The 25,530-nt window shown below is 39.4% G+C and overlaps 1 protein-coding gene across 6 annotated transcripts in view; it reads left to right on the forward strand.

The window, feature by feature from the left end:
* The window catches only part of rgs3a (regulator of G protein signaling 3a), a 153,620-nt gene that overhangs the window by 4,537 nt on the left and 123,553 nt on the right, over window positions 1–25,530 (forward strand). For 3 of the 6 annotated variants that reach the window (XM_040156786.1, XM_040156791.1, XM_040156787.1), the window contains exons 2-8: window positions 2,460–2,587; window positions 11,617–11,667; window positions 13,883–13,941; window positions 14,045–14,139; window positions 14,698–14,766; window positions 18,503–18,563; window positions 22,119–22,209. The exons of 1 other annotated variant lie outside the window; for it this stretch is intronic. In XM_040156786.1, the coding sequence (XP_040012720.1) occupies window positions 2,509–2,587; window positions 11,617–11,667; window positions 13,883–13,941; window positions 14,045–14,139; window positions 14,698–14,766; window positions 18,503–18,563; window positions 22,119–22,209 (505 nt within the window). In that variant the 5' untranslated portion in view covers window positions 2,460–2,508. Of the gene's footprint in view, window positions 1–2,459; window positions 2,588–11,616; window positions 11,668–13,882; window positions 13,942–14,044; window positions 14,140–14,697; window positions 14,767–18,502; window positions 18,564–22,118; window positions 22,210–23,037; window positions 23,206–25,530 lie in introns of those variants that run through there. 2 more of the 6 variants (XM_040156789.1, XM_040156792.1) reach the window with 2 other exon arrangements.

Here is a 25,530-nt window from a genome sequence, read left to right on the forward strand (position 1 = left end):
GTGATATGGACCATTCAGGGGCTAAAACATTCTACCACTGGTACTCTCGTTATACATCACTGCGTCTCGGAGCTTGTTACAAAATATCAGAGTATATATAAAATATGTAGAGCTGCAGCGATTAGTTGATTTATTGATTGATTGAGCATCAGAAAATGAATCAACTTTTTTGATTAATCGGTAGGGTCATTTTTCAAGCAGAAATGCCAAATATTTGTTGGTTTTACTTAAGTACTAAGTACACAGGCAAACTAGGTACACACAAACATTCATATTAAGGAGAAATGTAAATGCAATAAGCTGCAAAGAGCATGGCTTAGCAGAAGGTGCAAAATTTGTACATGAAAAAGGCGTAAAATGATAAAAACAGAATCCAACATATAATCAGAGGATATATTAATGTGATATGCATTATGACATCATATGATATGTTACATACTCTTATTGTGAGACTGCACACACAGCAAGGTACCATAGTGTGAGCTTCAGTCCAACTCCCATCAAAATGAAAGAAGTCACGCTCTCTCTGCATTGTTATCTGGCTTGGTGAAGGCAAGGTAGTCGATAACATTGGGCAATAAAGCCTGATATATTGGTAAAGACTGGTACTGGAAACATGACAAATTGCTTTTCACTGTCCAATATTTATGTATTTTTCAAATGTCTGAACGTAAATGTTGTAAAAAAGTATGCATTTATTTTTTCTGTGTGGGAGACGGCCATATGGGAGCCCGGTTATGACCAAGCCATGCCACTTCAGCATTATCTGCCCAGTTTCCCCTTTAGGGAAGCAGAGTATGAGTTTCATGGAACTCCTTTGTTTTCCCTTCACTCTAACTGATAAGGCCCAAATGAATCAGGGGCTTTTTTCGTGGAGAGACAGAATGAGAGGAAAAAGGAACATGAATCTGACTTTTCAAAATCCTGAGGAAGGGACAAGAGGCAGGAGAAAAAGAGATAATTGCAGATATATTTTTTGTCAGCCCAAAATAGTTTTTCTGACTGAATGCTATTGTTAGTATGCTGTGTGTATAATACTTGCTGATTTGACTATGGACACTGTGTATGGTAGGTGGAAGGCAAGTCAACTACCATTGTCAACTACATCTCCCTTAAATAAACCTTGATTTGGGTGTGTTCTTGGTGGGTGGGCAGTTTTCTAATCAGGGTTAATAATCTGGATTAATAACACACAACAACAACTCTTAGTTCTTTCTTTTCTACAATACATTGTCACTGATTGTTTAATCTGGGTATTAAAAATACGTTCTTTTGTCTTTTTACCATTGCTCTTTAGACTGCTTTTGTATATGTGTATATGTGGCAAATCACCTGACTTTTTATTAACATGCCACCTAACATTTTTGATAAGTTATTTCATTAAAAAAGTTCTGACCACTAAAGTAAATGGTAAAAGACTTTATTTCCTGGGAATCACCAGATCAATCCTTGGAACCTGAACGGTAATGGTTAAGTTAACTTTGGCCGCTCACATGTAATAAGTACTCTTGTCTGTGAATATTTGTCACGTGACTGCAAACCCATCTGACAGATGCCAAGTGCAGTTGTAAACAAGTACGGTGAATGTAGCCCTTATTGTCTTTGTCACCACCAAATGGTGCTAAACCAACCAGCGCATAGAAAACCAGGAAACTGCTGTATTATAATAGAGAGCAGTCTTTTTTTTTTTTTTTTTTGCTCAAATGCAAAACCATGTCTTACCTTTAGGTGGCTCATTCACAACAGGCAGATTAAATAGGATTAATTAAAATATTCAGTTGAACCCTGTGAAACATGCTTTTTTTTTGGTATATAGTACTGTTAGATTTTTTTCTGCTCAATGGATAGATGACTTAAAGACCAGAACTAAACTTAGTAATGTTGCTGTGGCTGTATGTCCTTTACAAGCTACATTTGGTCCACATTTCGGGCAGATAATCATAAAATCCTGGCAAGAGGCTACACTTGTGTAGATGAAGAAGCTGTGATGTGACAGTATTAGTGATACAGAATATAGGGACAGGTGTTTGAACTTTTGTGCATATTGTGCACATTTGATGAAACCATGGGTAACAAAACACAACTGTTCATAAGTCTATTGTGCAGATTGAAATGTATATTGTATTCAGATAAAAATGGTGAATTCCAGCAGTTGTTGTGAACTAGCCTTGACCACTGGAGCTGACAGATTCCTGGAAAACAAAACAGCTGAGCACTGTCATTGCCAGACATGCCAACAGGTCACATCCTACCACTCTATGAAGTATGAATTGAAACTCTGAAAAATACATAGTTGATACAAATTTCTGAGCATTTTTTAAACATGTTAAAACATCTCTTTTCTTTGTGCTGCCTATCTTTCACTTTAAATTAATGCAAACACACACACGCACACAGACACACACACACACACACACACACAAACAGGCATCAGGTTTCGTTTCTTCCCTTCTTTATAGCTGCTGAAACCATCTAGTCTGCAGCAGAACCCAGCATGCCCTCTCCAAAATGGCCTGTCTCAGAGCTTACCTGCGGAAGGCCCCTGACAACTCTCCTCAGACATCGTCCTTCCTCCTCACTACCCATGGTGAGGTGAATTCCTTTTTTTTGTGGAGGAAGTTTGACTGTAGTTTTAGACTGTATAATGTGATAGTTTGTTTAAGAGGTTTTTGACATGCATCCATAACAGCATCAACCAAAAGACTGAAAATGAGTGTCGGTCTGTATCTGCATTTATTTGTCTTCTTTATTTATCACGGTGACTGTAAAGAAATGTGTTGAACAAAGGATTGTGTCAAGTATTTCTGACAGCAGAGACACTCGATCCAGCAGCATGTCTAACATGAGAAGAATATTACTCGCAGTGCAAGTGGGCTCAGATGTTGCAGTGAGTCCTTTGGTCTGGTAATGAGGCTGCCCCTCCTTATCTGGTGACACCCTGATTAATTTATTAGGCAGACTAGAGGACGGTGCACCTGCACTGCTAACACTAACACTAAAGCCTCATCCATTATCCAGTATTTACCTTTCCACACAAATGAATATGGATATTAAGGGAATTAATAACAAGGAATTACAGAGGTGCAGTTACAGTTGTTGGGGTGTGTTTTGTATTTTGTGCCTGCAATACATGTATTGGTGTTTCAGGAGGAGATCTGGGGAGGGAAGTTTTGACTCTGGCTGACTTTGACTGAGGCCTATTTGGAGGATTAACTTACACACTTAGTAGTACAACATCAGAGAAATGTGTATTTTTATTGGGAAGTTACCATGTTGTTGTACTACAAAAAATGATTGCTTTAATATGCAAGAGAACTGCTGATATTGGAGGAAACGAATGGAGGAAAACAAATTATATCTACATTTAGTTTATCAAGAGAGATGCACCTTAGAGCTGGGCCTGCCTTTTGAAGCACTGGCCCCTCAGAAGGAACCTCAGTATCGGCCAGGGACGGTGCTTCAAATTTTATGTTCTCTTTCCACTCCATAAGTCTCTTCATCTAGCTGTCCCATTTTGTCGTTTCTGTAGATAATTTTAGTGTCATACCTACGTCATACATTCCCATCACTTTCTGGAAATAGAAAACAGGGGTACCCAAGGCGTCGCGGCAGCTTTTAGCTGCATTTGCTACACCCAGATCTGACCCACATGGAAACAGATAAGCCTCTTGGCTACGACTCCAAAATTTGCTTGGACCTCCCTCCCATCCCTCTCATATTGGCACCACAGTCATATGCCTGACCTCTGCTGTCTTTAAGAATATATTTAGTTCTTGAAGATTAGTCAAAATGAGAGATCACAAGCTTTCCTCTTTGGGTCATTCTGAATTATTTGCATTGTCTCTGTTTGGTCCATTGTAACGTGTCCTGCTAGGCATGTCTGACATCAGGCATTCCAGCTTGTAAACCAGAAAATGATAGTTAGATGATTGGATTTCTGATAATATGTGGCGTTACTGTGCATGATCCTCCCACTTGACCACTCAATGAGTTTATTGTGAGAGAGTGCCCTTTCAGAATTGGGTCAAACTTTGCCATGAGCTCGACTTTTTCCAGAAAGCTCCTATTAGTTGGTAGAGTGTGTCTGTGGACACCCCGAGGGAAAGATTTTTCACTGCCAAAAAATAAGTTACAGCAACCAACCTGGTCAGGTCATAATGCTTTCACTTCCCCTTGGGCATTGGTAGCTTATCTGAAGCATAGTTTTCCCTTCTACAAATCAAACCTCCAGTTCTTTCCAAGATATATGTGTTGAGTAAAGAGTTTGACAGTACTTGTGTACTGTGTACATGTGTGTTAGCAGAAGACTTTAATGATGTATTTTAAATATGGAAGTAGTTGCAACTTCTTCCCCCCTTTTCCACCTATTAATCTTGTCAGATGTCTTCAGACTGTTCAAGAGACTGGGAAAGAAAAACAATGAACAAAAAGACTTCTAAACAACTTCACAGACACACGCACACACTGAGGCTAGTAACAACTGGAACACAAATGTATTTTTTGCTGCCTAATAGTAACAGAAAATGGCCCAGTTTGCAGTGAGGAAGTTTAAAGTGACTTGACAAGTTTAGATGTGTAACTACTGACTGGAGTGGTTTGAGCTAAATTTCTTCTTTGTTCAGCTTTTGTGTATTTGCTACCTTGTGTTTGACAGTCACACTCCCTGTGTAGGGTTAGTTACTGCGCCACTGACTGGGGTTTCAGGCAATGCCTGAGTCAGGCAGACAGAAAGGAAGAGGCAGAGAAAAGTTACGGATGGAGGGTGGAAGGGGAGAGAAGAGAAGAACAAGGGAAAAGACTGTAATATTGAAAGAATAAAGAGTATTAAAGAAATAAAGTGAAAGAGGGAAAGAAAATTGTACTTTTAAAAGGATATTAATTAAATTCAATCTCATTTAAAGCATTACTTTGCTTCTTTCTAGTCAGTATTTATGAGGAATAATAATGATTATCTTACCCAAAAAACAGATGAGTAGAGATACACCTCTAGAGCCATTTAATAGCACCAGACTTCACATCTTAAGAGTTAAAATGTATTTCGGAATTTGATGTTAGACCAATTTAATGGGGGAAACTGAAAACAAAGCGAACTGGCAAGTTGGCAGTTTTAGTTGAGTAACAACAAAATAACAAATGGATACTGTCGTTTTCCAGTTAAGGGTTTGTGAGTCTCTGAGATGGAGGATTTTCCTTTTTTAAAATATGCCGTATCATTTGTAAGTGATGGATGTTCTTTTAAGTATCACAAGAAAAGTGATTTTGAATGCTGTTTTTTCTTTATCAGTACCTCTCTCCTTCTTTTCCATGAGAGAAATAATGAGTCTTACCAGTTTATTTTTCTACGTTCCCATATTTACAAGCTCCCAAATTAGTGTGCTTATTGAGTTAGCCATAAATAAAAATCACTGCATCAATTACTGCATATGTAAGCATTTCCCAAGAAAACAGATTGAGTCACTTTTTAGTTTCTTTTGTGCCCCCCCTCTTTTGCATTTTCATTCAATTTTTTTTCTCTGTGCATTGAGCATTTATTTCCCTGCCCCTCCTGAGCCTGCATGGATCAGCCTGCCAATGATTGTGTGTAATTGATGGATGTCTCTTGCCATCATGATTTACGTGCACTGAGCATTTCAGGTTATTATATATTAAACAGAGGCCAAGGCCTGTTAGAAATATGAAATGTGCAGTCTTCCAGATACTGAATTCCCCCATACCTTCCTCTTTGAAGCCACCAAATAACACTGTACTATCCTGTCTGTCAAGACATATTGGCATCTGACATCAAATCTATGGACTTAATGCACACAATGAATTTGATGTACTCCCCTGATTAGATGATGCAGCAAGAGCTCCATTCCACTGATTTTTAGCAGCTGACACAGATGAAGATGAGTTTTCGGAAGTTATATAACCAGCCAGTTTAAAGAAATCCAGCGATGAAATGAAAGGACACCTTGTGTGTCTCTCATCAAATCTGCTCTTTCTCCCCCTTTGGATCAAATAGGATAAACTGGCACCCGCCCCAGATGGAAACTTTAAATCCTATACACAGCAGTTTCCCAACTATTCAAAATGGCCCCCATTTTCACAAAAAATGTTACAGAAAATGGATTAACTCTGGTCTCTTTTCCTGGTCCTTTCTGCTGATAATGGCTACTTTAGCTGTCACATAAAGACCAACAGTGTACCCTGGCCTGGCCTTATTGCATGCTGGTGAGGCACAGGTTTTCAAATGTAAATGTGACAAATAAGCAGCCAAGCCTATTACAGCAGAGAGAGAAGGAGTGGGAGGTAGAGGATAACCAAAGAGAGACACACACACACACACACACACACACACACACACACAGAGATACACTAATAACCTTCTCATGAGCTGTAGTATGGCCTTTTCTTCCTTTTTTGGTAATTTGATTAAAAATGTGTTTTGCTGTTTCATCCTGTACTTTTGAGAAAAGATTAAGGACTATTCATTCCATTCCTGAACCCATTGTATCTTTGTGTCTTCAGTTGTTGTTGGGGCCCTGGGTTGTTATTAACATTGAATCAGGACTAAAGCCTCAGAGGTACAAGGCAGCATAGCATCGTCTCGAGCATGAATGACAGGGCCGCTGATGCAATGACAAAGTAGGGCAACATTTCAAACCGATGCTCAAGTTCGTCCTTGATATATGACACATGACAGGATCTGGATATATCTATTCATGTAGGTATGCTTTTGCCTGTGCTGGTTTGTGTGCTTTGGCGTGTGAAAAGTTTGTAATTTAAGAAAAAAAACAAAACAAAACCCTCGCATTAGTCAGTACCTTGGTAAAGGGATGTTATTGTGAACCTATAAGAAATTCATGGTAGAGAAGTGCTGACTCAGCTGTACTCATTTCCTGTTACTGGACGGAAGACAGCACTTTGTGGCCTAATTGAGCTGTCACATGAACAAGGACAGGCTCGGCAGGGGAGAAGTCAGAGAGAGACTAACCTACTGTCAATATCAGTGTCAGTGTCTCACATCTTTTTCTGGTGGCTCTGAGCTTTTTAATCTATCTCTGTCTCCTTTCTTAAACTCCCTTTTACTATATCTTGCTAATTAAATATGGCGTACAGTATTTTGCTCAGCACACAGTATTTCACAAATTCTTCAATGCAAGTATGTCAGGCAAGACAGGATTCAATGGTAGTTGATTTCAGTGTCAATGAAATAAGCCTCAAGTAAGCAGACTGCTGGAAGAAACAAGATCAAAAACTAAATAGAACAGGAAAGCAGCTCCTACATACAAAGACGGAATGAAACAAAATATGACTCACCTCTTCAACACAGATCACCCTGGGAAATAGCTAATTACAAACAACACTGCGAATAGGCTACTACTGAGTATGACTTGATGTTGAAGTTTGAGGACAATAACATGTTGAAGATGAATTTTAGCTTTATTATCCACAACTACATCGACACAACATGAGAGATCTGTGCTTTTTTGAGAGGTGAAAAGTTAGTTGGGTTTTCACTTCAGTGAAAGTCTGCCAGCTCAAAAAGTATTCACAGTTTTTTGCCAAAGTGGAGACCAATTATGTTTGTAAACTGATAGAAGGGGTCAGTAGCTGTTCTTTTATAGAACAAGTGGAGCGCGTAATAAAAGACACACAGAGACTCTAGGAAAGTTTTTTTTTTAACAGTAGTTTTTAATTTCCATGTAAATGAAAGATGTTCGCAGCTTTTTTGAATTGCCTCGGTCTATACAGCACTGTGACTCTATGTTAAATGCCAACACTCGAAAATTGAGTCTCTTTGTTCTTTGTAGTCAGAGTAATAAATGTTTTCCTAAGCACTATAGTTGATTTTAGCCTTTTTATTCTTTCCTGTCTAGTTTTCTGTCTTTCAGTATAACCTGTTCTGCCTCTCCAAAGTGCTGAATACTTTTATTGTTGAGGGGACTCATTATTTTTTACTGCTGCTATAAAAAATCTCATTCTAGACTTTTTACAATTCTACATTGCTTTAATTATAGGTTCCCTCCTTCTCCTTCTCTCTGTAAAGGTTCAAAGGTTGGCATCTCTCTAACAATGAAGGCTTGTTTTCCCTTGACCCTCCTTCACCTGGACAAGTGTGACATTTTCAAGTGTCCCTTGCTCTAAATCCCGCCATGCACATCAGCTCCACGGCTGAGGATGGCATCCCTGCCATCCGAGGGTGCGTTCAGTCCATTCCTCAGGGGGCAAGGCAGTGGATAGGGGAGTGGGAGGTAGAGCGGAGTCCATATTTGCTTTCGATTAAGAGAATAAGTGGCAGCAGCACATCCAAGTCAAGTCAATTTTATTTATATTGGCCAAAAATCACAAATTTGCCTCCGTAATCAGGATTTGTTGACCCCTTGGAACATTTAATAGTTTTTGAAGTCCTTGTGGCAGTTGAACTTTATTGATTTATGTAAATGTCTCTGGTTAGAGTAGATTGGAGAGTCACACATAAATCCTAGTAATTTATTTTGAGGTAGAGCATTTCAGAGCAAGAATTTCTGGAAATTCAACGTCAGGAAACAGACTCTGAAGGTATGGGCAGACATTGTATGGATTAAGGCGGATTTTTGCCCAGAAATGGTTGTCCCGTATTGGTTATCCTTTTATAATATATACTGATATATAGTATTGTTTGCATAGTCCAAAGTAGGTTCTCCCCATGCACAAAAGTCGATTATTATTGCCACGTGCATGTGAGTTAACACATGGTACAATATGAATAAAAACACACAGTGTCTAGCCTGCTTAGTAAGACGAGTGAATATGTTATCTGTTGCAAAAGTAGGTTTGAAATTTGCCTTTCAATCTGGGATGGACAGTACAGCATGTGTGCTTATGTTTAAACAAAGTTCAACAGCTTTGATTCACAGTGGTTTGATCAAACATTATAAAGCACAAATTTTAATTAGCTAATACTGTCTGGAGGAATAATAGATGCCTTCCAGATTATGTTCACTGGCACTGTTTTGTTCCATCGTAGGAAGTAGTGTAATGTTCAAATAACCCAGCAAAAACTATAGGGTCAGTGTTTTTGTGGATGGTGAGGCCCACAAAAGACATGTATGGAGACAGGTTTTCGTTCTGTCTCAAGCTTCAAGTTATTTTTGAAGCATGAGACATCTTCAGATCTTCTGGCATGCCTCTATGGTGATGTCAGTTGGTCAGTCGGTTGATCTACCTCTTTAGATTACCATTCAACTTCCTCAGAGGATGACACAGACTATCTATTTTTATCCCCTGACCTTTCCTACAAGGCCACCATGAATTTGACAGTTGTTTTTTAGTGAAGTGTTTGAAAACTTTTGGACTGTTGGACTTGGATTGTCATGACATTTGTTGCAGATATTTATCCTACCCAGAGCATGAGGACTACTGACTTTGGTGATCCCCTGACTTTTCCTCTAGTGCCACCAATAGATTAACATTTCTGGTTTTGAGTGAAGGATGGATTGTCGTGCAATTTGGTACAGACATTTGTGCCCCCCCTCTGTCAGAGATCATCACATCTGTTCATATTTTCGATTTTTCTAATACTTTGGTTCCAATATTTGTTTTATAACCAAATACTTGCAAAACTACCCAGCCATCAGCCTCAGCTCTACTGTGGTTATAGTGGTAATTAGCACATTTTAGCCTGCTAAACATAAATCTAAGATAGTGAACCTAGTAAACATTGTACATGCGAAACATCAGCATGTTAGCATCGTTATTGTGAGCATATTAGCATGCTGACGTTAGCATTTAGCTAAAAGCACTGCTGTGCCAAGTGTAGTCTCACATAGCCACTAGCATGGCTGTAGCCTCTTAGCCTTGCTCAGTAATTAAAAACAAAACCCTGATCTGTTACCAACCATTAGCCATGCATCCAAAAGTGTGAGGGGGTGCATTTGCATGTGTTCATGTGTCGTGGGCGTTCTCATTTGTGCATGTATTGACCCACAGTGCTGTCTCATCTGCTATGCCCTATAAATTCACTCCTACTCTCACAGACTGTATCCTCTGCTTCCAAAATGTCAGCGTTCCAACTTTATATCTACTTTATAAAAAGACAGCTCTCTTCATCTCCTTTGTGCCTCCTATTTCTTCTCTCCTTCCTCCCTTACCTCTGAAAACCTTTGCATGTTTATCTTCCATTGTTAAAATCCCAATTGACTGGTATTTACTACATCTTAATTATGTTTTTCTTACCAATAAAGCTAATGTATTCCATCTGTTAGAACAATGTTTTGACTCAGTGTACCAGGGAATCACTTGTAGTGTTTCAAGATTGAAGGAAAATTCAAACTTCCACTCCCGCTGTCTCTTTACTGCAAACATGAATACTTTTTACCCATTTAAACAACGCAAGATGGAAAAAAAATTTGAGGAAGTTCTTCTTTTAAATGGAATATCCTCTTACAGTACTCTACTGCCTTGTTATTCTGTTGGTTCTCGGGAGCAGAATTAGTATTTGTGAATGTGCACAGCTACTGTATTTCCAAAATGAAAAACCAGAAAAAACACTAATCTATATGACTAATCTCAGTCTCCCACCTCAAGGTGTTTAATTTACGTGGATTACAAATAATCAGATCTGTTTTTACTGATCTCTCTCCTGCATAAAAATGTACCAAAATGTATGGTAGAATTTTTTTTTTCCCCAACAGCCTGGGACTTACAGTAGTCAGTACTCATTTGTTCTCTTTTTCAGTCTGCAATTACCACTATCCGTTTAGTTTGGCTTAAACTTGCAACGTGATATAGATTGATTTTGGGACTGCCTCATAACTACCTTTGTATCAGGCAGGTTCAGACGTACCAGGAAGATATATCAAACAGTGTTCTCACTTTGTTCTTCTGCTGCAGCCAGCGGCACAAAACCATGCCAAGTTCAGTGTGGGAACGACAAACATCTCTTGTACCCAAGCTCTGAAGTGCCAGCAGTGTTATTATCACACAACGAAACTCCCACATTTTAGCTTCAGACTGTGCTCTTATGGGCAGGATTAATTAAAAATAGCACAAAGCCAATGTTAGCAGTGGCCATGTCAACATGGCTAACAAGTCTCCTAGAAGTGTTAGCAGCAGTAGGAGACTTACAAGAGGCAGAGAGGGAGAGGGAGGTAGTAAAAAAGTCATGGCTGATAGACAGCGGACACACACACATACTATACACCTTAACTCAACGAACAAGTAAAGTAAGTTAAGACAGAAATAAATAGTTAAACTTGTGGCGACCGACTCTTTGGTCCTCAGAGGGGCCTTGTTATAGTGTAAACAGATTTTTGCAGAACACAGACACACCACCACACATGCATATACAAAAAGGCAACTGGCCCCCAGTAGCTATTTGACTTTTTTGGTTTGCATGTGGGTAGCACTTTCAAAACTGTTCCTTGTGTTATCTCTGCTGCCAGCTCTGATGTTGTCAAGTTCTTGTAAGGGTCCACGTGGTATTTTAGTGTTTAGATTTTTTGTTGTGTTTAGATTTCTGATTGTTATAATCTCTGCAAGAAAGCAATTAAATGTATTTCCCAAAATGTCGAACCATTCACTAATATAAACCATTTTGTAACAGTGATACCTGCAGCCACGTCATAACCTTTCTTCTCTTGTTCTCAATAGGTCAGCTGAAGCTGTCAGTCGTCCAAGAGCACAAAGTACTTGTCGTTAGTGGTGAGTCATGTTAAAGGCTGCTCATACAGAGAGACACTATCGTGTAGACACTTTGTACCCTGTTCATTTTAAGCAGAATACAACACAGTGTGTGCCTGCTTGGGGCTGGTAAAATATTGATAAACTAATATGTAAAATATTGAAAAATTACATGATATGTCAATTTATTTGTACAGCACTTATGGTTTGCAACATATGAAGTGAAATATTTAATGGCACAGTGCAGATCACCTGTCAAACCACGACAGGCGACCATAAATGAGAAAAGGCGTAGGTAGGCAGGAAGGGAGCTGGGTACATCAGTCCAACAAAAATGGTTGTTTATTTTGGTCTCCCAGCAACCAAAACCATGCACCCTCCTACTTTTGTTTGTGAGTCTCCATCTCCCCTCTCAGCGTCTTTTGTGCCCCTGTCATTTCTCTGTGTGAATGGCTATTTACTTATCAGATGCCAAACTAGATGTTTTTTTTTTACTAGATTTGTCCACCCTCTTCTGTTTCATGAACCAAATTTAATGAAATATCTAAATATCGAATTTTTTTCCACTTCAGTTTCCACACTGGAAGAGTAACAGAACATTAAAAACACCTCGAGAGCTTAGAGTTCGATCAACCCCTGGGGCTGCTGTCTCCTCATAAAAACAGCCTATAAAACCATGAACTAATGTATTATTTATGCTTCATCTATGTTTTGTCTCCGTTGAAAATAATGCTCTCTCATAGCCTTTGAGTCAAAGTGCACTCGAAGCTTTGGTTGTGTATTATGTGTAGTTTCTGTGATTGTGCATTTGTAATCAAGTGTTACTGAAGAGCCTGATGTAATCAGAAATGGCAGTCAGCTACAGTCAAACACAACTGCACAGGTTGGCAACCATAACCTCAGTGTACAGATGGGTGGATCTTCTTATGTTGAACCCTAAACATTACTGTACTGAATATAAGGAATTATTTCATCGTGATAGACTTGCATATTATATAACTTCCAAAACGATTTACATAACAGCAAGCACACACAAAGCATACAAATGCAGTGTTTAAGTTTCCAATACAGTGTGGAAAGGGAATGTTCACCACAAAGACACATATTCTTGATATTCCACACAAAATCACAGATTATATATCGTGGGTTTAAGTGAATAAAACAGAGCCCAGTTTGCACGTCTGTCCAGTTCCTAATTTAATATTTTAGGCTGTTCTCAACTTTTAGCAAATAACTATTGTACATATTCTCTTGTCTCGAACCCTGACCCTGAAGATTCTACACTATGTAATACAATTAGTAATCTAATTTACAGAGTGTAAATTAAATTAAATGTATGTTTTCTTATACATACAGTTATTATATATGATGGAATGAGCAGGCAACTGCAGTGATTTTATATTTTATTAAGTTAACAGGTTGTATTTGATATAGATTAAATCACTTCATCAGGCATCCTGTCTCAATGTTCATGTGGTTTTTGAGCCCCATATGGGGGCGGATAGCTTCTGGAGCGCTATGATGTATTCTTATTTTCCCCAAGCAAACACCGGTAGGATGGAATCTCATTTTGATGCTGTGCTTTGGTACATGATAAAATACCCACAATAAAATGGCTTTGCTGCGAGTGATGAATGCAGAAAAAAAATAATCAAATGTGGATTAACGCACACAACTTGAGAAGCCGTTTCTGTAAAGTTTGCAGATTTCTCTTTCTCTCTTGAGTTCTCAGTCACTGGAATTCTTTCAAATCATTTTCAGTCATTTTCACAGCTTGTTATTTCAGCAGTCAAACATCCTCTTATTCTTCTTCCACATACTGTGATTCAACAAGAAACAAAAACATGGGCGGGTTTAGAGGAGTCAGGCAAGCTATATTAAACATGGCAGCCCTTTTTTTTTCCCAACCAAATCATCTTGCCCAGTGCAGCTGCCAAAAATGCTTCTATACTCTCTGGGTCTACAAGCAAACCTGATCATTTTTGTAGCAACAGTGAGTTTGTTCAAAAATATTGTACATCATGCAGGATCTATGCCGCAGTAAGCTTTACAGTGGAGCATAGCTTTTGTGGGTCCAGTGTTAGTTTGCTGTTGGTGACATTTTGACCCAGAACCTGCAAATTACATGTGCATATAGTATATAATTAAAGTAACTAGAAAGTCAACAGTCCATAATATGATCACATGTAATGAACTGTTTCATAATTTATTCAGTCCTAATTATATGTCTTTACAGTTTTGGAGGCGAGGGGCATGCTGGAAGATTGCCAGGGGCCATGTGACTCTTATGTTAAGGTATGTACCACTGGGCAGAATGATACATAAAAGATCAAGTGGACACTGTAAGGCAAGGGTGGAAAATAGATTACCTGTCATTTTGTTTCGTTGTGTTCTTCAGGTCGGCATGTTCCCAGACAGTGATCCTATAGACAGACAGAAGACTCAGATAGTTCCTCATTGTAGGAACCCCATCTTCTTACAAACCTTTTACTTGTAAGCATTCAGCCATTTTCTACAACCATTAATTGTCCGGGGTGTAGGGTCTACCATTTTAAGATTTTTTAAAAATTATAGTTTGGTTTTGCTGCCTTAGCTTAAGAGTGTGCTGCTTAACTCAAACTTTATGGATTCTCTCCAATCCACCAATTCCACCTGGCTGTGAGGAGTATGTAAATAAAAGCATGCTCATCTTTGCATTATATACTGTATACGGAGCTTTTGACTCTTGTTGTGTGCTTTTCAAGGGGTTATTTGCAGCAAATAATGTTTGTGCAAAGTTTCAGAGGGAGCAGTTTATATAGTTAGTTGGCGAGTTACAAATACATTTCAAAGGTTTGTCCAGACAGAAAGCAAGGTGAATCTTCAACTCGCATCATTTGTTTGTTTATGTGAATATGAGCTCTGAGCTAATGTTTAAGAGCAACAGTGTCCTCGATGTACATTTATGAAACAGATTCATGAAGCACAGATTTTTGGTTGGCCTCGCATTCTGCCCAAAGACACAGTTAAAATTTGAGACCAGTTGGCTTAATTTCTCTCCTCTGTTTTCAGTGTTGTCAGTGAAGGGGACCTTCATAAGAGACTACTCTTCACAATGTGGAACTCTGATTCCACAACAAGGTACCTGCTGGGAAAGTTGAGGATGGTGAAAGTGTGGCTGATGGTAATACTGACAGAGAGGATAATGAAGAAAATAGTTGGTTTTTTTTTTTTTGAGTTTTTTTCATTCAAACTCGTATTTAATGTGTTTGTTTCCAAGAAACTCTAACACATTAGCGAGCACTCCACACATGCACAGACACAGTTTCCTACTAGGTCAACAAATTACCATTTTATAACTGATGTTGCGGCATACTTCTGTGTGTTTGTCTCTGTGTGTGTGTGTGTGTATGTGTTCCTTTGTATGCCTGTTTCTGAATCTGGCAGAGTGAATGTGTTACTCTCGCCTCAGCAGACTAACACTAAAACAGGGTCATTGCTGGGGATGGAGGACATATGGTTGAATGAGCCACAAATTTCTTGTGCTATGTTGTATTGAGAGGACAGCAGAAAAGTATCGCTATGTGCTGGAAATACTGAAGAACACTGTTCTCTTATCATGGTTTACATGGTTAAAGGCTATTTTCATTGGACAGAGCAAGCAGAACAAAACGCCACATACAGCATGTGTGTGAAAGGATGTATACAGACGTACTGAATAGAGTGACAGGCTTAGATCACAGAATGATTATAAAGATAAAGACCTATTTTGGACAGTTTCTGGGACGCAGATTAAGAGCGATTTACTCATCTTTGGTAAGCAATTAAGCATCATTCCCCAGAAATGGCAGATGCAATTAATTGGGAAAAGCAGGTAGGAAAAAAGGTTTCCAATAGTAATACACATTTGATAAAACCACATGTTTGCAAGACACAGGTATATGCCTGCTTGTTACCTCCGCCCAGGAGGTTATGTTTTCACCCGTGTCTGTTTGTTTGTTTAATTGTCAGCAGGATTACGCAAAAAGTACTTAGCGGATTTGCACCTAACTTGGTGGAGGAACAGAGCATGGGCCAGGGAATAACCAGTTAAATTTTGGGTTAGATTCGGATCATTTACTATGAATTTGAATTTTTTTTCTCTGAGGTCTGATGTATGTTGTTGGATGTTGGCCTTAGTGGAGGTCTGCGCTACCTTTCTAGTTTGAATATTTTTTTTGTTCATTTTTTATGCTGATAAGATTTTAGTTTAGCTTTCTCAAAAAACTGGATTTATTAAAAGCAGTGGGGACTCTGCTTTCCTTCTGGCAATAGATATAAATGAACTCCACGATGAAAGAGGTAGACTCTTACATGTTCTCGTTTTCTTTGTGCAGAATGGCTCCAAAACAAGCTTATTGTACATACAGTTGTATTTAGCAGGCGTTGTTCATGTACTTCAAATCACACATACCCACTGACTCCCCAGGTGCTCTGTCAAGCCAAGACATTATTGTAGTCTTCAATGATAAACCAAGGCAGCATCTAGTCAGCACTAGCCATCTGTCACCTCAGATGAACAGCAGTGACCTGACTGAACTCCATCCACAGCTTTAGTTGCTCAGGGAAAACACCTTGAGATAACCTATTGAATAAGTTTGCTCTTATACATCAGCACACATTCATAGCGTTCATTCAAAGCAATATTCACATTATATGGACATGAAAGGACTGGTTTGGATCCTGAGTTGAATAGAAAATTCTGTATCCCCATCTGATTTGGAAACGCTGAACCTCCTTTACCTCTGACAGCAAAAGAAGTGTCAGGAAGGGAAAGCAGAAAATGTTGTGTGTGCCTTTGAACTTTAAAGTTTTTTAACATTAATGGGCTGTCCAAAGTGGCCTGCATAGTACAAGATGTTGTCTTATCAGTATATGCATTCATACATACACACATAAATGGTAGAAGCAGCTCATGAACCACCAATGTCTAAAAAAGGGAGAAAAAGACCTTGTGGAGATCGTTAATGCAGCACCGGGACAAGAATATTTGTTGCCTTTCTCACCTGCAAACATGGTCAGTTGTGGTTGTGGGAGTGCACGACCAGCCTGTGGTCTCTGCAGGAGTGAACCTTACCCCTGAACCATGCAATTCCTCCTCAGAAGCCGTTTTATTTATTTAAAAAAACAAAACAAAACTCCAGCCTTAAATGCCACGAAACGTTGCTTATTTGACTCTCCCTTCTGTTCTGAGAAAGTTACGGGAAGCGGTGCCTGTTCAGCTAATCCACTTAGACACCACAGAACATTGACCAAACTGCAGCTGTAGCCGAACCCAGCTGATCCTTGCATGATTGTGAGCAGTCCTGTAATGTATGGACACAATGGCACAGCATGCTGCAAAAACAAAACAAAACAAAACAAAACAAAGATCTTCACTGAATTGTCCGTTGACAAATCCAAACAGAAATTGGGCATTCTGATTATTATTTCTCCATACACAAAAACTATTGCTGCTTGTGCAAATGCACAATGATTAAATGAGTGATCATACGAGCAACATTAAATTGAAACGAGTGTATCTGTATCACACTTTTTTATTTCCATAGTGCGTGTAACCACGGTGGTCTTGTATTTTTATCCCTTGCTCTTCAATCATTTCTTATTCTTATCTCCAAAAGATCCACATCTTAACAAATGTGTCCTATATGGACTGCTGCCAGCTTCTCAGAATTGTTTATCTACAGCAGTGATAGGGCAGGCTCAAGGCTTCACAGTGCTTGGTCAGCGTTTGACCATGCAACTTTGAAGAGGAAACAAAAAAATATGCACAGTATTGTTTGTAACAAAGAATCCTTTGGATAAGATGTTGCCATTATGCATTATTTCTTTTGTTATTTTATTTATTTTGCACAGGTAGTTTCACCATCTGTACACAGCTGTTGTCAGGCATAGTGGTGTACAGCACTGTAGAGTGCTAAGTTTTTGGACTTGAAAGGAATAAAGTATATTGGGATTTTGCTATGCAGGTACTACTTATCAGCGGAATCTATTCGTTGTTGGTTTTGGTCTTTTTATGGTATTTGTTTACAGTAAGAAATGTATACAATATAAGCACACTTATCTTTTCAAAGTAGCAATTGTCTTCCCCTGTGGTGATTAATGGCTGGAAATAGAGCTGGCTCACCAGATGCGCATATACTGCTCGCTGACTATTCTGGTGAAAAAGTTTGACAGAGCTGAATCTGGATTCCTACGGAAGTTCTGGTAGAACAGGCTATTATAAACTCAATAGTGTCTTCACGACACTCTGTCAATGCACAGAGCTTTTTCGGTCACTGGCTCATTCTACTGTGCGGAGCCAAGAAACATTTCAGGTTCTCATTTGTGCTGAGGGCCAGTTTGCCCTCAGAACAGCATCACCAGCTGCATTAGTCCTCTCCAGCTGGGAGGTTGTCGAGAACTGTTTTTCTCATGTATGCATAATTAAACATCCCTACCCACTCTGCCACCATAGAGTGTGTTTTTATTGCTTTAAACTTTTTTTTTTTTTTGCTTTTCATTCATTATGATTTATTATGCTTCTAACAACACTGATTTCACCAAAGGGATCAATGTTGGCCTCTCTGTTCTATTACAAAGGAGTTTGTAGGATAATCTGGGGCAACATTATGTGTAACAAAATCTGACATCAAGATGAAAAAGGGTATACAATTTTAATCAACATCCCATTGATTAGTTTGGATTTGTTGTTAGGTCTGTTTGATTAAATGCTTTTGGGTCATAAAACACATTTCAGATGTCAGACCTGAGTTAGATAACAAATTGCTTTTACATAGGGGTTATTCATTGATTTTTATCCCAATTATTCTCTGTCTGTCTCTCTATGTGTCAACAGCATGAGTGCACTGCTGGGTTGCATGAGCTTTGGTGTCCGCTCCCTTATGGACACAGACAAGGTGAGTTTGAACGCAGAGATTATATGTATAAAGACATTCTGTAAACAGTGTCCTTAGCTCCCTTTTCAACTTTCACTCTCTGTGTATGTGTGTGTATGTGTGTGAGTTTGTGTGTCCATCCATTAGACCATGAATCTAAGAGTTTAGTTCAGTGTGAATGAATTCCAGTGACCTCAATAGTTGAGAAGAAACACTTTGGGGTTACCAGTGTTACAGCACAGCAACATTGCCGCCAGACACTGGAGCGAAACACACTCTGAGTCACACTCTCTGCTGAAACGCTACGGGTCATACACACACACAAACATGCGCCTTCTTTATTAAACTGTCACTGAGTCTCATGTCTTTCATTTAATACAATCAAATAAAAGTTGGATTCCATAAAATTACAGCGTAAGTGCAAAAATGCAGTGTGGTGAACAGATGATGTCACACTGTGCATTGAGACTTTTGTAACAGAGCTTTACACACTGCAAAGCTCTAATCGAATTAAAGTGAGTCGTTTCATAAAGACAGCGTACCCCATGATCAAAATAGGAAGAAGCAGTGCACCTTAATAGAAATTAGCTTGAGAGACCTTTGATATCACTGGCACCGTAATGACAACAAGAGCCACTTTGTTGTTTTCTGTCACAAGACAACAAAGCTCGAGGTCGATTCCTTTCGTCATTGTGTGTTTGAGCTGTCAAAAACACAGCACGTCCTGTTCTTATCACAAGTTTCTTAACTGTTGCTTTGGCCTTTGTGCTCGGCTGGCTGTCTAGCTGAATGCTATATACTCTCACTGATACTGAAACAGGAGTGAGGGTCTTCTGCAGCCGGCGGACCATCAGTGTCTATACAAAATTTTTAATGGCAATCAATAGTTTTTGAGATATTTCAGTCCAGACCAAAGTTGTGGACTGACCGACCGACCGTGCCGCTATCATGGCTAGAACATACACAAGAACATACACACTGAAACAAGTCTAAACTGGGAGTAAATTCTTGGCGGTACGAAGCATTTTATATGTGGACGCTTATTACTGACTACTTGCCAGGCAATGTGGAGAGGACAACTACTCAAACACACAATGACAGACGCACAAATGTTGACACCACTTCTTCCCACACACCGGCATCATAATATAGAAGAACACTTAGCCCTCAGTCTTTCTCCCGAATCTGCCCCAGGTGATAGCAGATAAGTGCGAGGTCCAAGAGTTCAGTGTTGCTTTTTGGAGTCAGGAGTAATAGGTTCTCCTCAGCTGTACAGTATATGCACATAACTGCTTTTCTTAGCTCTTTCTTTCCACTGTTTAATTATTCAACTCTAATTTATCCAACTCTTTCCTCTGCCTTTGTGGATGAGCATATATTCTCCTGCAGTGTACCACATATTCATATTTAAAAAAGAAAGTACCAATTTTGGTGCTAAGTGCAGTAACCACTAGAATTGGTATGTAATGCTTCTGCACTTGTGTGTTTTTAAATCATTTAGCATATATTTCTATGTACTTTTAAGACGACATAAATACAGTATAGTAGATGTATATACAGTATGCAGTAAGGATATAATTATTGTCAATGCTTGATTAAAGCATGGTTAATATACTGTCAAACTAACTAACTAGTATGATCATTATGGTTACAGTACTAATGAGAATACCCCTCAGAAAGAGGAGCAACAACTTTTACCCATGAATTATGGGGCTTTGTCAGTTACTGTACCTGCAGGATCAGTTGCTGCACTTAGCTGCCCTTCACCAGTAGAGTACTCTGCCCTAAAGAACCCTAAAGTCTGAGCTCTTTATGAATTACAAAATAGAAATGTCCTGGTGATGTAGTAGTTTAGGTCACATAGCAGAAAGTACAATAAAACCTCTCTCTTTTGTACCCCCCCCCCCCCCGGACTTAGAGACTAGTTAAGACTGAAAGAGTCTGGTAAAACGATGTCTGCCTTTGATTTTACTTCTTTGTCCCAGGCTTTAAGATGACACTCAATTTAAGTAGAGTCAAATCTTTCAGTTTGAATGACAGTAAATGGTGTCTTCATTCAGTTAGTTGGCATTTTTATTATTATTATGATTGTTGTGTTTTTTTCTTAGGCAGACTGATAAGTTGACATAAAACTTTAAATTTTTTTAAGCATGACCGCAGCTGCAAATATAGAACTATAGAATATAGCAAATATATAAAAACCTCTTGTTTTCTCTTAAATTCACTTCAGTAAGTCTTTTCTGTGGTTTCAATTAACATCCACATTAAGTGACGAAAACAAACAAGGGAAAGAAATAATATTTTAGTCAGGCTTATGGCATCCTTCCTCTAACATTTATACCAATGAATATTTAATTGGCTTAATATGCTAATGAGGGAGATTTAGCTTTGAGTCACAGGGAGTTTTGTCTCTTCATCCCTTCCACCACATCTGTTATTCTCTTCTGTTCTTATTTTTTCATTCATTCCTTCCTAAAAACCGATCCATTTCTGTTTCCTTCCACTGTGTTCTTACCTTATTTCAGAGACATTTGGAGCTTATGAGTGTTGGCTGTTATTTTTACCTGCTTTGTTTCCCTGTCACATCTTGTTGTTTGTTTGCACCCTTTTGTCACTTTGTGCTTTTTATTTCTTTCTCATCTCCTCATCTTTCTCTTTTCATCTCTCTCTCTCATCTGCGAACACCCTAACTAACAGCTCTCTTTGCCCCGCTCTTTCCCCCCTTTGTCACATGTGCAGGGTAATATTGAACAATGGCGTAAATCCCTCACTGACTTTCAGGACATATACCCTCCCCTCCCCCTTCCTCTACAGAAGTCCCCCACCCGTCCTCCCCCCTTGTGCCACAGCCTGCAGAAATCTGTCCACTCAGATAAGATGCTTTTAAAATGGAGATTATTGTCACTGTCCATGGCATCACAATATTTAGTACAAAAGATGAGGCTGACAGTGTGTGTCTGTGTGTGTGTGTGTCTCTGTGCACATGTGCGTGTATGTGTCTGTGTGTGCGCTGTAATAAATGTGTGAAGAAAAATGATGGCAGAGCTTATGACAGTGTTTTCATGTCCTTGTTTGTAAGACTGTGTCCACATCATCAGGATTACAAATCAGACCCCCTCTGCAACAGCCTACACAGCTTTACGTAACACACCTATAGTAGAGGGAAACACATATCCCGCACAGACACACACAGACACATCCACGGGGACACACACGTACATGCACACACACACCATCTGGCTCACAAGGCAGAAGTGCAGAAGTGGGGGCATCAGCTGCTGGAATAAGCTAAAGCATTGTGAGTGGTGAGTGTGTGTTTGTTCAGTATTTTCAGCCCTGGAGGAAAAAGCAAATTGAGTCTGTGTGTGTGTTTTGAATCCTTGCTTTGGTGTGTGTGTGTGTGTGTGTGCGCGTGTGTTTTTGTATGTTTATGCCCTCACATAGAGGATTCATTTTAAATTTAGTACTCATTAGGTTGAATCCCCAAGCTTAAAGTCAGCACTCATGCATACTCACACATACACACATACACACACTCTCAGACATATACAGTCAGTCTTTGTGTATGTGCCGTAGGAGGTCCAAGGATGGTACTACCTACTCGGGGACGAGCTGGGGAGGAAGAAGCATCTTAAAGTGCCCACACAGCACAAGTACCACACCATTGGTAAGTTAACTTAATCATCAATCATAATCAATATTTCCTCATTTGATGCAGGAAACTTTTCTTTATATGAGCCACATTTTATTTAGCAAAGTTTTTTAATTTAACAATGAAATATTAAGCACTTTGGCATATTTTGGTGCATGAAAAAAAAAACTGTTTATATTCCCTGATCAAAAGTATTGAAAAATATATTATTTTGCAACAATAGTGAAACTCTGCTATCATATTGGTACTGATTTCATAAACTATTCAAAAGATACCGGGCTCTATTGAATTAAAGTAGACATAGGAAAACAGGATGAACATAAAAGTTACAGTACAAAAGACATACTGTATAACAGCATACAAAAGGATGAAATCAGAATTGCATAAAATGATAAACGGACAATGTGTGAGGGTCAAATAAATCTTGAATAAAAATGGCAACTGTAATATCACAACTGAATTTAAGCACAGTAGGTACAAGCTGTGTACAATTTCTTAGATGTTTGTTTGTGCCTTTAGTGTGCCAGGCTCGTGGCTCCAAGTCGTTATCAGTCTTTGGGTTAAGAGGTGGAGCGACTGGGGAAGCGAGGGATTAAGAGAGGGAAAGAGAGAGGGATTGGGAGAGTCAATGAGGGAAAGACAGAGAGAGTAGGAGGGAGGGAGGGGTCTGGACGAAACTCTGACGCGTCACAGTTGCCAGAGAGAGAGAGCGAGAGAGAGAGAGAGCGAGAGAGACGGAGCTCTCCTATACCGTTTGCTGCTGGAGTGGATCTCCCCTCACACACAGACACACACCCACCCAACTCACACCCACACACACACACACACACACACACCCACACACACACAGGCACATTTGTTTGGTAATCTGTTTTCTTCTCTCCACCTTGGAGTGCTCTTTCTCTACCTTCTTATGTTTGCACTCACTCGTAGTTTTCACGTTGGTGGTGGTGGTGTCTGTGTGTTGGAGTTATGCTACTCTGTGCCGGCCATAAGGGCAGCTTAGACTAGGTGAGTACTATGTTTGTGTTATCATACTTGACTCTACTCACTGCACACGAGGAAATTTTGAAGTTGCACGTTGCATTGGAAAGCAGCAAATTTGCAATGTAGACCAAAGTGTTTTTTGTTTTTTTCCCTGGATGCTACAGGATTGTGTTCTCTTCTGAGTCCATTTTTTCTGTTGCCCTCTCTCTGCTTCTACATTGTTTCTTTTTTCCTCTCATTGCACGTTTCTTCGCCCTTATCCTCTTCTGTCTATATATTTCTCTTATGTGTGCCTTTATTGTTGCTGACATTACTTTAAATCTCCCTTAGTTACTCTGTGCATGTGCCGCTAATCTGTCAATTCTCGTTTAATTTTCTATTGCTGAGCTAAATTTGTCACAATTGCTTTTATGTGGAAGACCCCTTTAAGGAGCTTAGTTGACCCACTCAGTGGATTACTTATAGTATGATCCCACCTTTTTGTACACACATGTAGATATGCACAAATATTTCAATTCAGCGCACAGTGATGTACACACAGTCCCACATACACTTTTTTTTGTCTCTCCACGACCCCAATGCTCTCAGTACCATCGACTTTCCTTTGCTTATTCACGTCATTCCTTTCTGGGTTTCGAGAATGACGGTGATATCATAAGACGTTAGCTTACCCATCCCAATTTACACTGCTTGGCTGAACTAGGCTAATCTACCTCATGCAACTTTAAAATTAGTTTTATGCTTCTGTGGATGGAACTGGGACAGGGGTATCAGATTGGACAAGACTCAGCCAGCAGGAAACCATTACAAGGCTTGCATGAGGGGATCCTGACTTATAGTCAAGGGTTACATTTCAAGTAGTTCTATTAGCTGTGGGATGATAGGCTGAAAGGTGTTTAACTAAAACACATTATTAGTAATAGTAGTTACAGATGCTTAGAAAGTGCAGTAAAGGACGTTCTAAGTTCAATCATTTCACTGGATGTCATGGCAATTAGAGAAACTGCATGCTTAGCTGTATTAATGGATGCAGAATGTTTTCATCTTTCCCAGTGGCAATACTGCCCCACTACTGTCTCATCTGATCCATGTGTATGTGTTTGTGTGTGTGTGTGTGTGTGTGTGTGTGTGTGTGTGTGTGTGTGTGTGAGTGGGGGTTGAATACTCATGCATGCACTTCTGTGTTGCCAGCTGGCAGAATGTAGGCCATGGAGGCAGTGCTGCACCATGACATGCAGTAACATGGAGATGACCAGAATGTAATTCATTAGAATATCTCTCAGTGTATCCTCTCCCTCTCTCTCTCTCTCTCTCTCTCTCTCTCTCTCTCTCTCTCTCTCTCTCTCTCTCTCTCTCTCTCCTTGTTTGTCAGGCCATCTATATTTTGTGTCTCTTTCACACTGATTATCCATGTGTTTATGAATACCTTTGAACCTTTTCTCTGTCTTGTCCATTTCACACCTCCCCCTCTCACCTGTAGTTTTATTCAGGCTCCTCTCTCTGTTTTCTCAGACATCACTTTTCTTACTCAATCTGGCATCTTTGTCATTTGTCTGTTTGTCCTCAGTCCTTCTATAATGTACCTTGGTGCCGTGGCAGAATGCTAAAAGGCATCTACTAAACAAACATTTCGATGTATCACCAACTGCCACCCTATAGAACTGTGATTTGCAACATATACAGTACATCTTCACAGGAAACCCTTAAATAGCAGGAGCTGTTAGGGGCATACTGGGAGCTTGGCAGGCTCACCAGGTTCTTGTAATACTTTGAATTCAAGGCCAGTTTGTCATTTATCCTCGTGTCATCCTGACTCTCCTCTAACCCTCTCTACTCAAAAGCAATGGGGCCATAGCAGCAGTCTCTAACATCCTTCAGTATTTCAGTATTATGTGTAATGAAGCTCTGAGACAAGATTTTTACTACGTGTTTCTGCATTAATGAGCAAACATCTGAATAGTTTATTTCCAAAAGTATTGTTTCTGAAAAAAAAAGAAGTGCATTTTTAAGTTATTTCAGAGTTGAGTGTCAAATTCATAATAATATTTGTGTTCCCGCTGCCCAGTAGGAGCTGTAGTTGGTTGTGCGTGTTTTTTGGTTTGTTTGTATATTCTGTTTCTGTGCAGCGCTTGGGGGAATTATGGTATGCACTGTTTGGGTAGGCACTATTTTAGAGCCCTTAGTGAAGGAACTGCAGTCTGTAGACTTTGAGACAGGTACATGTAACGAAATTAACCCATAAGTGAAAACCAGTAACATGTTGTAGATGCAAATTGTGTGAAGATTTAATTTGTTCCAAATGCATGCAGAGAGATAATTACATTGTATTCACTTTTCATCAAGTTTGTG

This window comes from Xiphias gladius, chromosome 20 (assembly GCF_016859285.1).
Source record: "Xiphias gladius isolate SHS-SW01 ecotype Sanya breed wild chromosome 20, ASM1685928v1, whole genome shotgun sequence".
Classification (NCBI taxonomy): Eukaryota; Metazoa; Chordata; class Actinopteri; order Istiophoriformes; family Xiphiidae; genus Xiphias; species Xiphias gladius.